The sequence below is a fragment of the Centroberyx affinis genome, unplaced genomic scaffold (genome assembly GCF_046629955.1).
Source record: "Centroberyx affinis isolate AG114_WGS23_722 - 3 ecotype Tasmania unplaced genomic scaffold, CSIRO-AGI_Caff_v1 ptg009607l_1, whole genome shotgun sequence".
NCBI classification, from domain to species: Eukaryota; Metazoa; Chordata; class Actinopteri; order Beryciformes; family Berycidae; genus Centroberyx; species Centroberyx affinis.
Window position 1 is genome coordinate 1 of NW_027284580.1, and position 11,951 is coordinate 11,951.

An 11,951-nucleotide genomic window follows, 5' to 3' on the forward strand; every position below is an offset into this window, starting at 1 on the left:
GGGGTCCTTGATATGAAAAAGGTTGAGAACCACTGCTCTACTTTTCACTTTTGTCCAGTCTGAGGATTACATCACATCATTATCCAGTGGTGGCAAGTAACTAAGTACATTTACTCAAGTACTGTACTTGAGTACAAGCTAAACCTTTAAAATAAATATAATAAATGTAATGTAATGTAATAAAGCTTAGGATAGAGATAACATGCCTTGCTGCCAGACACACAAAGACAGACAGCGGATGTCTCCATGACACAGCATGACAGTTCATTCAACAACAGTTGTTGTTGTTGTTGTTGTTGTTCTGTTTATTTAAAAGGAAGCTCACACTACAGGACTGTCTGTCTAATGAAGATCTTACTGGAAGTCTTAGTTCTTATTGATGCCAACAGTCCTCACACAGACAGATTCCCTCACACTCCTCATCAGTGGTGGAAAGTAACTAAGTACATTTACTCAAGTACTGTACTTAAGTACAATTTTGAGGTACTTGTACTTTACTTGAGTATTTCCATTTTATGCTACTTTGTACTTATACTCCATTACATTTTAGAGGGAAATATTGTACTTTTTACTCCATTACACTTATTTCACAGCTATATTTACTAGTTACTTTTCAGATCAATATTTTATATTTAAAACATTTGATCATCTTTATAAAATAACTATATAATATCATTGTTATAGATTAGACTACCCAAAAGTATAGCTAAATTGTTAAGATTAGCTTCACGTTGACAACTTTAAAATGCTGCTTACATGTACATGTATGCCAATAAATCAGTATTAATATTCCAATAATTTATGAAAAATATAACTCTCTAAATGGGGACAGTTTGCATAATGAGTACGTTTACTTTGATACTCTAAGTACATTTTGCTGCCAATACTTATGTACTTTTACTTGAGTAAGATTTTGAATGCAGGACTTTTACTTGTAATGGAGTATCTTTACATTGTTGTATTGCTACTTTTACTTAAGTAAAAGATCTCAGTACTTCTTCCACTACTGTCATTATCACACTCTTTATACTAAGTGACACAGGCTCAGTCAATAAATCCTCATCAGTAAAGGGGTTTTTGGGGACCATGAACCCAGCTGTCTTTGGGTAAATGTCAGCAGTGAATCCAGTTTGCCTGCTGGGACTGAGAGAGAGAAAGAGAAAGAGAGAGAGAGAGAGAGAGAGAGAGAGAGAGAGAGAGAGAGAAGACGATGCCCACAGCTTTGAATTGACGAGCGCCCATTTTCCCAAAGGGAGACGCTGATGAATAAGCCACTTCTCACTGATGTTAAGTCCAGACGAACTGCATTGCAAAGGCCAGGCGTCCTGATCTATTTATCTGTTATCTCTCATGCTGAAGCGTGAGGCAATACCTACTGCTGCTGCTTGATCACAACAGAAGTCTTTGTATACAAACTTTTAGTAAAGGAATGTGTTATTTCTCCTAGAACTCAGCGTTGTGGTTAATCTTTGACTTTCTAAAGGTTGTTTGTTGAAGGAAAAGAGGCGTTTAGCAGCTTTGAAATCTCATTGTGATGCAAAACACGACTATAGACTGAAATAATTACCTGGTAATTATGTGGTTCCCAACCTTTTTTGGCTCGTGACCCCACTTTGACGTCACAAAACTCTAGTGACCCCAGACATTCAAAACACAGACAATTTTTTGCTAAAATTAATTTGTTTTCAATCATGTAATAGTTTGTAATACTATGTAATAATCATTGATTATTACCATGAATGCAAAAAGTTATTTGTCAAATTACAAGATTAAGCCTTTCAATTTTTTGTTTTCATTACAGCTTGCCAGTACCTTTGCTAGTAGGAGGAGAGGATTTCCTCATTTGTGTTTTTGTATTATCCAAGGAACATACCCGACGGATCAATATGTTAACTAACCGCTGAACTGAAGCTGTGATGTAAAAGCACAAAACCCCACAACAACATGGAGGAGTGATCCTGACCCTGGGCTGCATACGTGTTCGTCGATGCGGGTCTGCTAACCTTTGTCTGGGATGGGAAGACTGACATCCAATAAACTTTCTCAGCTGTTTCTGGCTCCGTACATGCAGGTGATAAGTTAGAAAATTACATCAGGCCTTTTTTACAAAAGGAGAAATCTATTATAGCTGCTGTAAATCAAATTATACTCAAATTACAGATACTCAAATGACTTATTGGATTACGCAAACATGCTCAAAAAGGCGAGCTAGTGAGATTATACACTAACTTAATTTCACACATCTTGAAACAAGAGTGGCTGCAGAGGATGGGAGCGGCAATTCATGTTAAAATTTGTAAATAGGGATAAAATGTGAATTTATCTGCGTGTCGTCTCAAAACTTTGCATTGCCAAAAAATACTTTGGCCTACTTTCATGAACTTGAGAAGCAACAGCTGATTTTCCCCATTGGAACATTTCGATTCTGACTGTTTACATCACATTTTCAATGCTTTGGATCAATCCCAGGGGTCTGAAACGTTCTTCACACGTGGCAGATACTTGTAATATCATGGTCAGTAATTGTATATATTGTATTTATGAGGCTTTTGGGGTTTGAAACATTCTTCACATGTGGCCGATACTTGTAATATCATGGTCAGTAATTGTATATAAAGGGATTGCAGCTGGAGGAGTAACGTTTCTGCAGGACACCAACAACATACAGTGGATTTTTAGAGAGCTAATCCAAATGTAGAGATCTTATATTACTGATTGCAGTAGTTGAACTCGTATGGATCCGTTTTGTAACCGTCCAAACTCTCATGCACATGTCCGCCTGTTCAGCAGTGAGAGAGCAGCCAGTCACTGTCATGTGTCGGCCTGATTGAGCAACAACAGGATCCACTCAGCCGTGTGTTGCTGAAGCTGCAGAGTGTTTTCTGACTCGTCACTGCCTGGAAAGAAAACTATGTATTTTTGGTATATTGTAATGCATGATGCCATGGGAACTGACCGCACTGCTGCACATACAGGCACTTTGGAAAGTCATGTATTCTGTAATAGTAGCGTGTGTGAGCATAAAGCGAGAATAACGAGTGTAAGAAATAGATATGATAATAAACAGATGGGGAACTAGTGTACAAGTCAGTAGAATATCAGTCAATTTAAGATTTTGTTTTATGTTTATGGTGAAATGAGGTTTAATCACTACTTGTAAAATGAGTAAAATCTCCTTAAGATAGACACCAGAAAGTTGCCCCATTGACATAAAAAGTTGCATTGCATTTGTAGCCTCACCCACTGTTTGTCTGAGCAATTCGATCCAAATGAGCCTCACAGATCTAACTAACGAGTCCTTTCAGTGTTTCCCAGCTCATTCGTTAAGCAGCTGGTCATCAGTGATCAGTCTTGAATGTTCAGGAGAGCAGACTGAACTATCCAACAGATTTCAAGACTGAAACTTAGTGGTGTTCCTTTTCAGTCCACGTAACAAGAGATCTGTAATATGTTTAAAAAGTGAAAACCAGGTTTCAGCTGGTACTCGTTTGCTTGGATTTGGATTAAAGATTTTGGGCCTGGGAGGCAAAACCTTTCAGAACACCGAGGCCGAGGTCTTGACTTTTTGTCTCTTCATTTTCAGTCTTCGCTCTCGCAAATAAGATGCAGTACAAATCAGATATAAATTCACAAAAGAAAAAGTTGGGTTAAAAAAAAGCAAAGCAAAAGCAAAATCACCAGTTTCATAATCTCATCAGTCACACGAAGGTCCAGCCTGATGAGCGCAGACTTCATAGTACCAGCAGTTCCTAGGAATCCTGGCATGAATCACAGTTTTGCTGCTTAAAACATGAATCATCAACAATCACAGGGAATGTTATTCATCTCAATTGTTCTATGTAGCTCAGATACAGTCTTTGCCGACTCATGTGGGGGGGAAAATCATTTCCTGATATTCATAATTCAATGTCTTGTTGTTAGTGTTGGCATTTTAGCAACCAAGTACCCAAGTTTCTTTTTATTTATGTGCTTTTAAACTCTTGTTTCAGCAGTAAAATGTGAGTGCATGTGTCCTTTCTATGAGCATTTTTCGTGACCCAAAGTGTGGTCTGGGGACACCGAGGGGTCCTTGAGAGATTCTCAGGGTTTCTCCCCCAAGCCAGACGAGGAAACGTTTCATTTAACTTTGAAGTATATAGTAAAATCGGAAAATGTTACAGGAATGACTGGTTTGACTCTCCCTGCTGTTATCTCCCCATCTACAGTGGCCTCTCAACGTGGGGTCCGGGGACCACCGGGGGTCCTTGAGGGGGTTCCAGGGGGTCCCCAGCAAGCTGATGAATTGTTGACCTTCGCCATTATTTCATTTGCAAGACGTTAACACAGTTAGAGAGTGTAGAAGAATGACTTTTGATCACAGCTTTACTGTTATCTCTCTACCTACAATACAGATTGTCATGGAAATCTGTACAAAATCATATCTAACAATAAAAATATTCCCAGATTTGGGTCAGAGAGACAAAATCTCATCAATATGGGGGTCCGTGATCTTAATGTGGACTAAATTAGGGGTTTTTGATATGAAAAAGGTTCACTGCTATCACTGCTATAAACAAGTGTTTGGTTGTGCGACAAATCACATCCAACCACAAATATTTTCCCTAGAATTCATCTTATCTCATCAAAAAATCTTGTCAAATATGGGATCCATGGCCTTATAATGGATCTATCAGCTGTTCCTTGCATGGGAATACTATCCATTAATTAAAAAAAAGAAAGAAAAAAAAAAGAAACCCAGAGTAACTAGGCTTCCTCCTTTTCTTTAGCATGATCAGGCACTAACACTAACACAACACTTTGTTCTTTTTTTTTTTTTTTAACCACACCATTCCAAAGGGAGCGACTCACGTGCTCCTGGGTCACATGTCTGATGACCGCACTCGTCGGCTGGGGCGGGGGGGCGGGGCTTCAGCGGCAATAAACAAGAAGAAAGCACCAATCAGAAGGCTCCGTATGCTGCCACCGAGGCCTTTATAAACTTTGTGTAGCCTACCTCGGCGAGAGAGGCTGTTTTCTTCATCATTATCTTCTTCACCAGAGGGATACAGTAAGTTTCTCACTGCAGCCGGATTGTTTTTTAACGTTTATTCTTGCTTTCTTGTGTTTTTCCTTGGCGAACACAGTCAAAATTAACGTTTAATTTGGTGTACAAAGCTAAATCCAGAGGAATATCGGCGTTTCTTCGGGTATTTTTTTCAGCTCCTATGCCATTAATAAACAAAGACTCTTTTCAGAATTGTTTACTCTGATTAATCGATTCATTTAGTTTGTTTCTGGGGTCTAACATTACAACGGCATTTTAGCGTTACACAACCCTTATATCGTGTTTTTATCCGGCTGCCTTTGTCGTTTCTCCTGAATAAATAACAGCCGTTGCTATTTTTTTCCACGTTATAAATAAATCAAGAAAAGCGGTAGCATCGCCGAATAGCGGATCCGATAGGGAGGGACTATTAGCTATCGGAGATTTTTAATTTTACTTTTCTTTTCGGTTTCCTGGTCGTGGTTTCGGTCCCTGTTTTTCTCTGGCTCGCTGCCTGCTCCAGATCCCGTGACTGGAGCAGACAAAGCAAAGCAGGGCGGTTTGTTTCAGGGATTTCGTCAAGTTTCCTCTCAACAATCTGCGGGGAAAATCGCATTGGAAGCTCAGATACAGCTTCGGTTTTGCATACAATTGCCACAATATGTATATTAGGCTAGTATTATTATTATGGGAATCTTGCGGCCCGGTGTTACGAATGAAAACGTCTGCAAGAGGCCTGCAGCCTGTTAGTGGGAATGCTGTTTACAACAGACGGGAACTGGCTGTACTGTCGGGATTGTGTACTGCAGCGTCATGCAAGTCTTCTTCTGCATGAATCATGGAAATAACAAGCTTTGAATGCTCGACACTAAACATCAAGATGGTGTCAGTTAAGGGAGGGGAGGGTATTTTAAGGCAAAAAAAAAAAAAGCATAAATTGAGAGAGTTGATGTGTTTTTTATAATGGGATTTGTCTGCCTTTAGGGCTGCAAGGATTAGGGTTAGGCTAACGATTGTTTCCATTATCGATTCATCTAAATTAGAGACTCTTTTTTCGATTAGTTGATTAATAATTTAATCTATAAATTGTAATAAATAAATAATGACAAATGCCCATCTCAAGTTACCAGAGCCCTAAGTGAAGTCTTAAAATGGCTTACTTAATCTGACAAGCAGCCAAGAAAACCCCAAGTATTAGTTGTATGATTTTAAAATAGAGAAAAGCACTTGTGAAGGTATGACCAGCAAATGTTTGGTATTTTTCAACGTTAATCAAAATTATGATCAGTTAATCATCTGTTGATCAACTAATCGTTTCTGCACTAGTTTGCCTTATCAATAGCAGCTGGAGGCCATAGCTTCACCACTTGCAGCATGGAGGAGAAAAGCGTGCCAACTTGTTTTTGTTCCTGTCCTGTCCCAGTAGGAAGCCATGATGCTGCTGCTGCCCCTCGCTGTGCTGGCGGTCTGTCTGAGCGGCGCCCTGTCGGCGCCCGGCCTCGACCCGCAGCTGAGCGAACACTGGGACCTGTGGAAGAGCTGGCACAGCAAGATGTACCATGAGGTGAGCTTCACACGTTCAACTTCTTCAGTTCATTTACAACAGCAAGTCATTTTGATCAACCCGCTCGTGCAGAATCCCTGGCGCTAATGGTGAATGAATGATGGTTTCTGCAGAAGGAAGAGAGCTGGAGGCGAATGGTGTGGGAGAAGAACTTGAGGAAGATTGAAATGCACAACCTGGAGCACTCCATGGGCGTGCACTCCTACCGCCTGAGCATGAACCACTTCGGGGACATGGTAAGATCAGAACAGAGAGACGGCGACTGATCCTTATTTCCCGTTTGAACCACCAGATCAGTGTTCCTGCAAGGCTCTGGAAAGTAGGGAATGGTTTGGAATGTAGCCATGTCTTAAAATAAACATGGACACGCGCCAAAAAATACTGAGGAAGTTGTGAAAAATGCAGGAAACTCTCCATCGCACTGTGCATTCCTTCCCCCAGACACAGACTGTATATATTATTGAAGAAAATTCAGCATTTTGTAAAACTTAAGGTCTGGAAAAGCATGTAACTTTAAAATGGAACAACACCTCTGTATGGAGCTTTAGATGAAAGTGTCCGCTAAATACATGAGTTATGTTATGCAGGGTCTGCTTCAAGATGGCTGTCATTCACTCACTCACTCGAATTGTGTTTACATTCGACAGACTCACGAGGAGTTCAGGCAGGTGATGAACGGCTACAAGCAGAAGCAGCAGAGAAAGTTCAAGGGATCCCTGTTCATGGAGCCCAACTTCCTGGAGGCCCCGCGCTCCGTCGACTGGAGGGAGAAGGGCTACGTCACTCCCGTGAAGGACCAGGTAACGATCCTTTCCCTCCCCGGTTTAAATCTGTTGTAATGACACCCTCGGGGCTCCAGGGAAACCACACCTGATATGATTAACCGAGGTGCGGTAAACATGACGGGGCCTGAAGGAGAAGTGTCCTCAAAAGATTTAGACTCGTGATGATACTGACAGACCAGGGAGATGCATCAGAGCCTGCTGTTAAAATAACAAATGGGCAAATCTCTATAACACCAATAATTTTATGACTTTTAGAGACAAAGATCCAGACGTTGAAGGCGTGGTGGTGTGGTGTGAGTAATCCGATGTGCCGATGGCAGAAAATGCACTATGGCCTTTGAAAAAAAACAGGGCAGTTGTAGTTGTTGCCATGTAATGCACTCAGGAAATGTAAACGCTCTGTTCATAAGCACAAACGGTTATTTTAGTGGCTGCATTAGCATTACAAAACATTTCAATACAGCATGAACTGATATTGGCAGTAATCAGCGGTGAAGGAACAAGGTAAACTTGATGATTTAATGTACAAATATGGACAGTCCCGTCATCATAAATGTACTTATATTTTAAGCAGTGAGGGCGTTCTGTCTGCAGACGTAAATGTTTTGCTTGGAACAGAAAGATAAGCTGGACATTTATGGGTTGTTTTGTTATCTGTGCTTCACACACTCCTCCTTCTCCCTGAGTGCACAGTCTGTTCTCTCCACCCCCCCCACCCCACCCCACCCCCCTCTGCATACATTAAGCCTGTTGTCTGTAAGCTGAAACCAGTCCAACCAGGGCAGGGTGCAGCAACAGTCTGTCGTTTACAGTATATTCAGTCAAGTAACTGGTGCATACAATGTCCTATAAGGAAATGGAGCCATAAAGTACGCTTCCTTTCTATTGTCTCCAAATGGACGTAAAATCTGTATTAAAAACTTAAACTCACACAGCTCATTTCATACAGCAGTGTAACCCAAATAGTTTCACAGACATGGTTAACAACAGTTTAGGGTCATGAAAAAGAAAGACAATAACAGAAACAAGATAAGCAACATCTGAAAGGGACATAAGAGCAGGACAGGTAATGTTAAAGTGTGTTAGGTTTAGGTAAGGTTTAAAAAAACATTCATATGACATTTAAACTCTGCACCAAACTTTTCTATTTCTATCCATTGTCAGTCACTTTGTATAGTGCTATAGTGACAAAGAATACATATTTTGGGGAAACAGTTGTTGCTGAGATTTTGAGTTTGCTTAATGAGACAAGAACTGTTGTCCAAATGTGAAAAATGTATTTCAATAAGCAGGTCCTGTTTCTTTGTCCATCCTTTTTTTATGTTGCCAAGACATTTTGCACCATCTTAACCTTAACCCGTCACCTTGTGCTCCTCCCAGGGCCAGTGTGGCTCCTGCTGGGCCTTCAGCACCACCGGCGCCATGGAGGGCCAGCTCTTCAGGAAGACGGGCCAGCTGGTCTCCCTGAGCGAGCAGAACCTGGTGGACTGCTCCCGGCCCGAGGGCAACGAGGGCTGCAACGGCGGTCTGATGGACCAGGCCTTCCAGTACATCGAGGACAACCACGGCCTGGACTCCGAGGACTCCTACCCGTACCTGGGAACCGTACGTATCTCATGGGAGGCAGGGGGCAGCCGGGTGCTTGGTGTACGGCAATATGGGGAATATCAATCTTAAATGTCTGTGTTGTACTTAGACAGTTGTTAAAGGGGCATAAAGCAGTGGTTCTCAACGTGGGGTCCGGGGACCACCAGGGGTCCTTGAGGGGGCTCTAACAATAAACATATTCTCAGATTTGGGTCAGAGAGAGAAATTATCATCTCATGCGGGTTCGTGACCCTAATGTGGACTAAATTAGGGTTCTTGATGTGAAAACGGTTGAGAATCACTGGCATAAAGTACATTAAGTAATCTATGATCTTTATTGATCCTTATCAGCAACTAGTAGGAAATACAAGAACATTCGGGGATTGAATCTGTAAAACAAAACTTATATATTAGGTTTAGGAATATGATTCAGTCATCCTTGTTGATGATTGCTAATAATAAACAAAGCAATCGTTAAGTTACTGTTATTGATCAACCCCCTGCACACACATTATGGTCACTTTGTGCTCTGGGGCAGTAAGAAATCGTACTCATTGACCCTCTTAAGTCTCTTCCAACAGGGATTGATTATTGCTTTTTGGATCCATTAGTCTGTCTTGGCGATGGTCTGCCTGGTTTTTACTTGTTGTTTACCCTCCTGATCACCCTCTCCTGCCTCCTCCCTCCTCCCTCCTCCAGGATGACCAGCCGTGCCACTACGACCCCAAGTTCAACTCCGCCAACGACACCGGCTTCGTCGACGTCCCCAGCGGCAAGGAGCGCGCTCTGATGAAGGCCGTGGCCTCCGTGGGACCCGTGTCGGTGGCCATCGACGCCGGCCACGAGTCCTTCCAGTTCTACCAGTCAGGTCAGTTCTTGAGTTTTGTGAAAGTGTGAAACGTCTCATAGTTTTCCCTCATAACCAATGTACCAGTGCACAAATGTTGCATGGGCTAGTTAGGGATTTCTTGACCGGAATTGAATTAGACTCTTTCAAGTACCTCAAATATCGGTGACACAAAACACATTTTCTTCTGGCATATGTCACCCATGCTTTATATGTGGCTGACTGGATTGTGGGTATTGTAGGAATCTACTATGAGAAGGAGTGCAGCAGCGAGGAGCTGGACCACGGCGTGCTGGTGGTGGGCTACGGCTTCGAGGGAGAAGACGTGGACGGAAAGAAATACTGGATCGTCAAGAACAGGTTAGCCAAAAGATAAAACTCTGCCGTTGGGGGAATTGGGAGCGTTAATACTGCATGAAGAGAGTGTACTTCCAATGCAAAATTCAGGAGCTTAGCAAGACCTGAGCTTTTCAAATATCCCATGATGTTTTTATTCGACCCCAGAGTGACAAGATTCAAAATATTCTCATTACTAGGGGATCCAAGGGCTTTTAAAGTCCTGAAAAGTCTTAAATTATCTAAATGTAATGTCATAGAAAGTATTAAAATGTATTAAATCCAGTTATTAGAAGTCATAGATTCTTTTTTCAAAACTAGAATGCATTGAACATCACACATTGATGATATCACAGTGTTAAGAGTCTCTAAGTGTCTATTTTTCCTTTTTTTAAAGTATTAAATTTTGCTCTCTGAAAGCTGCACATACCCTGATTCCAACTGTAGAATAAAGGCAGCACACGAAATTCATGAAGCACCATGTTGAGCTTTATTCTGATCGATTCTTCTTCTTCTTCTTCTACTCTTGCAGCTGGAGTGAGAAGTGGGGAGACAAGGGCTACATCTACATGGCTAAAGACAGGAAGAACCACTGTGGAATTGCGACGGCAGCCAGCTATCCTCTGGTCTAGCAGCCGCGCCGGTCCACTTTATAGAGCTATAGTGTTTTATTGCAATAGTTTGGCTGGAGATGGCCGTGCTTGTATTACAGCCTGAATGAGGCTTCAGTCGGAGCGAGACGTTGTCAGAAGGTTCTGCAATGTTTTATCGAGAAACACTGATTTTAGGGAATTAATGCCATTTTCTTTTGGCTGATTTTTATGCCACTTTATTCATTGAAAAATATTTTAGTTTAGTGTTTTTTCTTTGTAAATATGTGTCTGCTACTTGGTAAGTGGTTTCTTAACAGTCGCTCTGGTCATTGTACAAATGATTTTTTTTTTTTTCTACTTTTACTGTGATCAATTAAAAGTTGTGAAACACTGGTTTGGTGTTTGGACTTTGATCTTTTAGTGTATTTGCTTTTAATCTTCTTCAGCTGGGCTCAGTCTGTTGGACTGTGAATGTAAAGTTAGAATTGAGTTCATCACCGAAATGCGGTCATTGTATTTCCATGGTACTAGAACTGGATGTCTCATGACCAGCACTCATGATAAATATTCTTTGTGTTAATCTTGACAGACAAATTAAGACATCAGTTATTAGACAGGGATCACTATCTCTTCCACATAACACGTTGAGCTGTCTACAGACGACACTGAGCTTCCCTCTGCTCTCACATCATTCCTGGACCTGCTCAATCCTAAACACAGTTCTTGCTAAAAAGGAGAAATCAAGGAAAAAACAACTGTAATTGTAACAGGGTGTCTGCAGGGTCTTAAAAAGTATTAAAAGGTAATAAATCAATTTAGTGAAAAGTAAGGCCCTTAAAAAGTATTAAAAATTCTTAATTGCCATTTTATGAGGTATTAAATTTTGTAGCTGTTTTTTCAATGTGAATAGCCTATTTGTCCAAAGAGTTTGTGTGCTAAAAGTTTGCACGAATTTATTTATTTTGCTCCTCACAACTACAACAAACTACAACAGTAATGCATAACCCGGAAGTTAAGAGACGCTCTCTTGTGCACCGGGCGAATTTGGGATTCTTCTGTGTCTGCTGTCACTAAGTGGAAAGTGAATGGGAAAAGGCCACAGAGATTTTTGTTAATGACAGTGTTGTGTGTGTGTGCGTGCATGTGTGTGTGAGCGTGTTACTGTTATTACTTTTAATAAACCTTGCCTTTGGGTTAGTCACTCACACTATTCTCT

At 41.2% G+C, this 11,951-nt stretch overlaps 1 protein-coding gene across 1 annotated transcript; it reads left to right on the forward strand.

Annotated features, from left to right (window-relative positions):
- Positions 1-4,955: 4,955 nt before the first annotated feature.
- On the forward strand, positions 4,956-11,128 carry LOC139640511 (procathepsin L-like). Its single transcript, XM_071514683.1, has 8 exons — positions 4,956-5,047; positions 6,447-6,587; positions 6,701-6,823; positions 7,235-7,387; positions 8,753-8,977; positions 9,659-9,827; positions 10,049-10,166; positions 10,675-11,128. The coding sequence occupies exons 2-8, from the start codon at positions 6,456-6,458 to the stop codon at positions 10,772-10,774; spliced, it is 1,020 nt and encodes a 339-aa protein (XP_071370784.1). The 5' UTR covers positions 4,956-5,047; positions 6,447-6,455; the 3' UTR covers positions 10,775-11,128.
- Positions 11,129-11,951: the final 823 nt, after the last annotated feature.